Consider the following 1,172-nt stretch of genomic DNA (forward strand, 5'->3'; position numbering starts at 1 on the left):
GCGCAAAGCCCGGGTAGGGAGCGGAACAGCACGGAGCACGCAGGGCGGCCGGGTGTGCTTCAGCCCCCGGGATACTTTAAGCGCTTCCTAATGGTTTTAGGCAGAGAGCCTCCCCAAGCAGGGGCTCGCCCTCCAGGCGCTGCTGCCGGAGCTGGCTGAGGACGATGCCACCGCACCGGCGAGGGGCAGGAATCCTCCGGACCTCACCACGGAGGAGGTAGGGTCCGACCCCGCTGCCGCCGCGTGATGCCTGTGCTATAACCGCCTCTTATCCGCCTTACCGGATGATGCCAGGCTTAACGCCACAGCCTCTCTGGGTGCACGCACCCCCGGCACCCCCCAGGGCAGCGCTAAGGCAATTAGTGCTGGGAAATAGGACCGTTAGCCGCCTGCCCGGCCATGCTGCCTGCCCTGCCTGGCACCGGGAGCGTGTCCTTGCGGTGGCCCGGGCTGGTCCTGGCCACACGCAGCCCCTCCGGCTGGCCGTCGCTTTGGGACCTGGGGTCCAACGCAGCGCGGGGTCCTGGCTGGGAAAGCACCCGTTTTGGCGTCGTGGGTGGCTTCAGTGCCCGGACCAAGATGAGGGGGTGTAGCCCTGGGGGTCTGGGAGCGATGGAGGGATTGCACCCATCGCCGGGCGAAGCCTGGCTGGCTCCGGCTGCCGTGGGATGCCGCTTGCCCCCGCCAGCTTGTCAACGCCGAAGCCACCACCGTCCCTCTCTCCCTGCAGTACACGATGGCCCTGCGGAGGAAGAACAAGCATTTCAGGAGCATTCGGCCCACGCCAACCGTGAGAAGTAAGGCCACCGCGCGGCTTTCCCTCTGCCAAGGCTCGGTGTGTGCCGTGCTGCCTTCGCCAGGGCATGGCAGGGGCAGGGGGCTCGCAGCAGTGATCTGAGGGGCTGATGGGCAGAGCCATCCATGGTGATGCTACCGGGCAGAGGCCGGCAGGGATCCGGACCCTTCAGAGAGCCTCTCCCGGTGCCGTGGCACGGGTCTGCGGGCAAAGCGCACCTTGAGCTTGCTCTTGTCCTGGTTTTGGGGGGCTGGCTGGCTCAGCCCCCACGGGTAGCGGGGTAAATGCCCTGAGCTCCCTCCTCAGGTAGCCAGGCAGGGGTGGGAGGTTTGTCCATGACTCCAGATGCCGCGGCGTCTACCCCCCGCCCTCCCAG

At 67.4% G+C, this 1,172-nt stretch overlaps 1 protein-coding gene across 1 annotated transcript in view; it reads left to right on the forward strand.

Annotated features, from left to right (window-relative positions):
* Positions 1-1,172, forward strand: part of RLTPR (RGD motif, leucine rich repeats, tropomodulin domain and proline-rich containing) — a 24,794-nt gene that overhangs the window by 16,563 nt on the left and 7,059 nt on the right. The window contains exons 27-28 of the mRNA XM_009330369.1: positions 101-217; positions 731-790. Of these exons, the coding sequence (XP_009328644.1) occupies positions 101-217; positions 731-790 (177 nt within the window). The remainder of the gene's footprint in view (positions 1-100; positions 218-730; positions 791-1,172) is intronic.

Source organism: Pygoscelis adeliae, unplaced genomic scaffold (assembly GCF_000699105.1).
Source record: "Pygoscelis adeliae isolate BGI_AS28 unplaced genomic scaffold, ASM69910v1 Scaffold458, whole genome shotgun sequence".
Taxonomy (NCBI): domain Eukaryota; kingdom Metazoa; phylum Chordata; class Aves; order Sphenisciformes; family Spheniscidae; genus Pygoscelis; species Pygoscelis adeliae.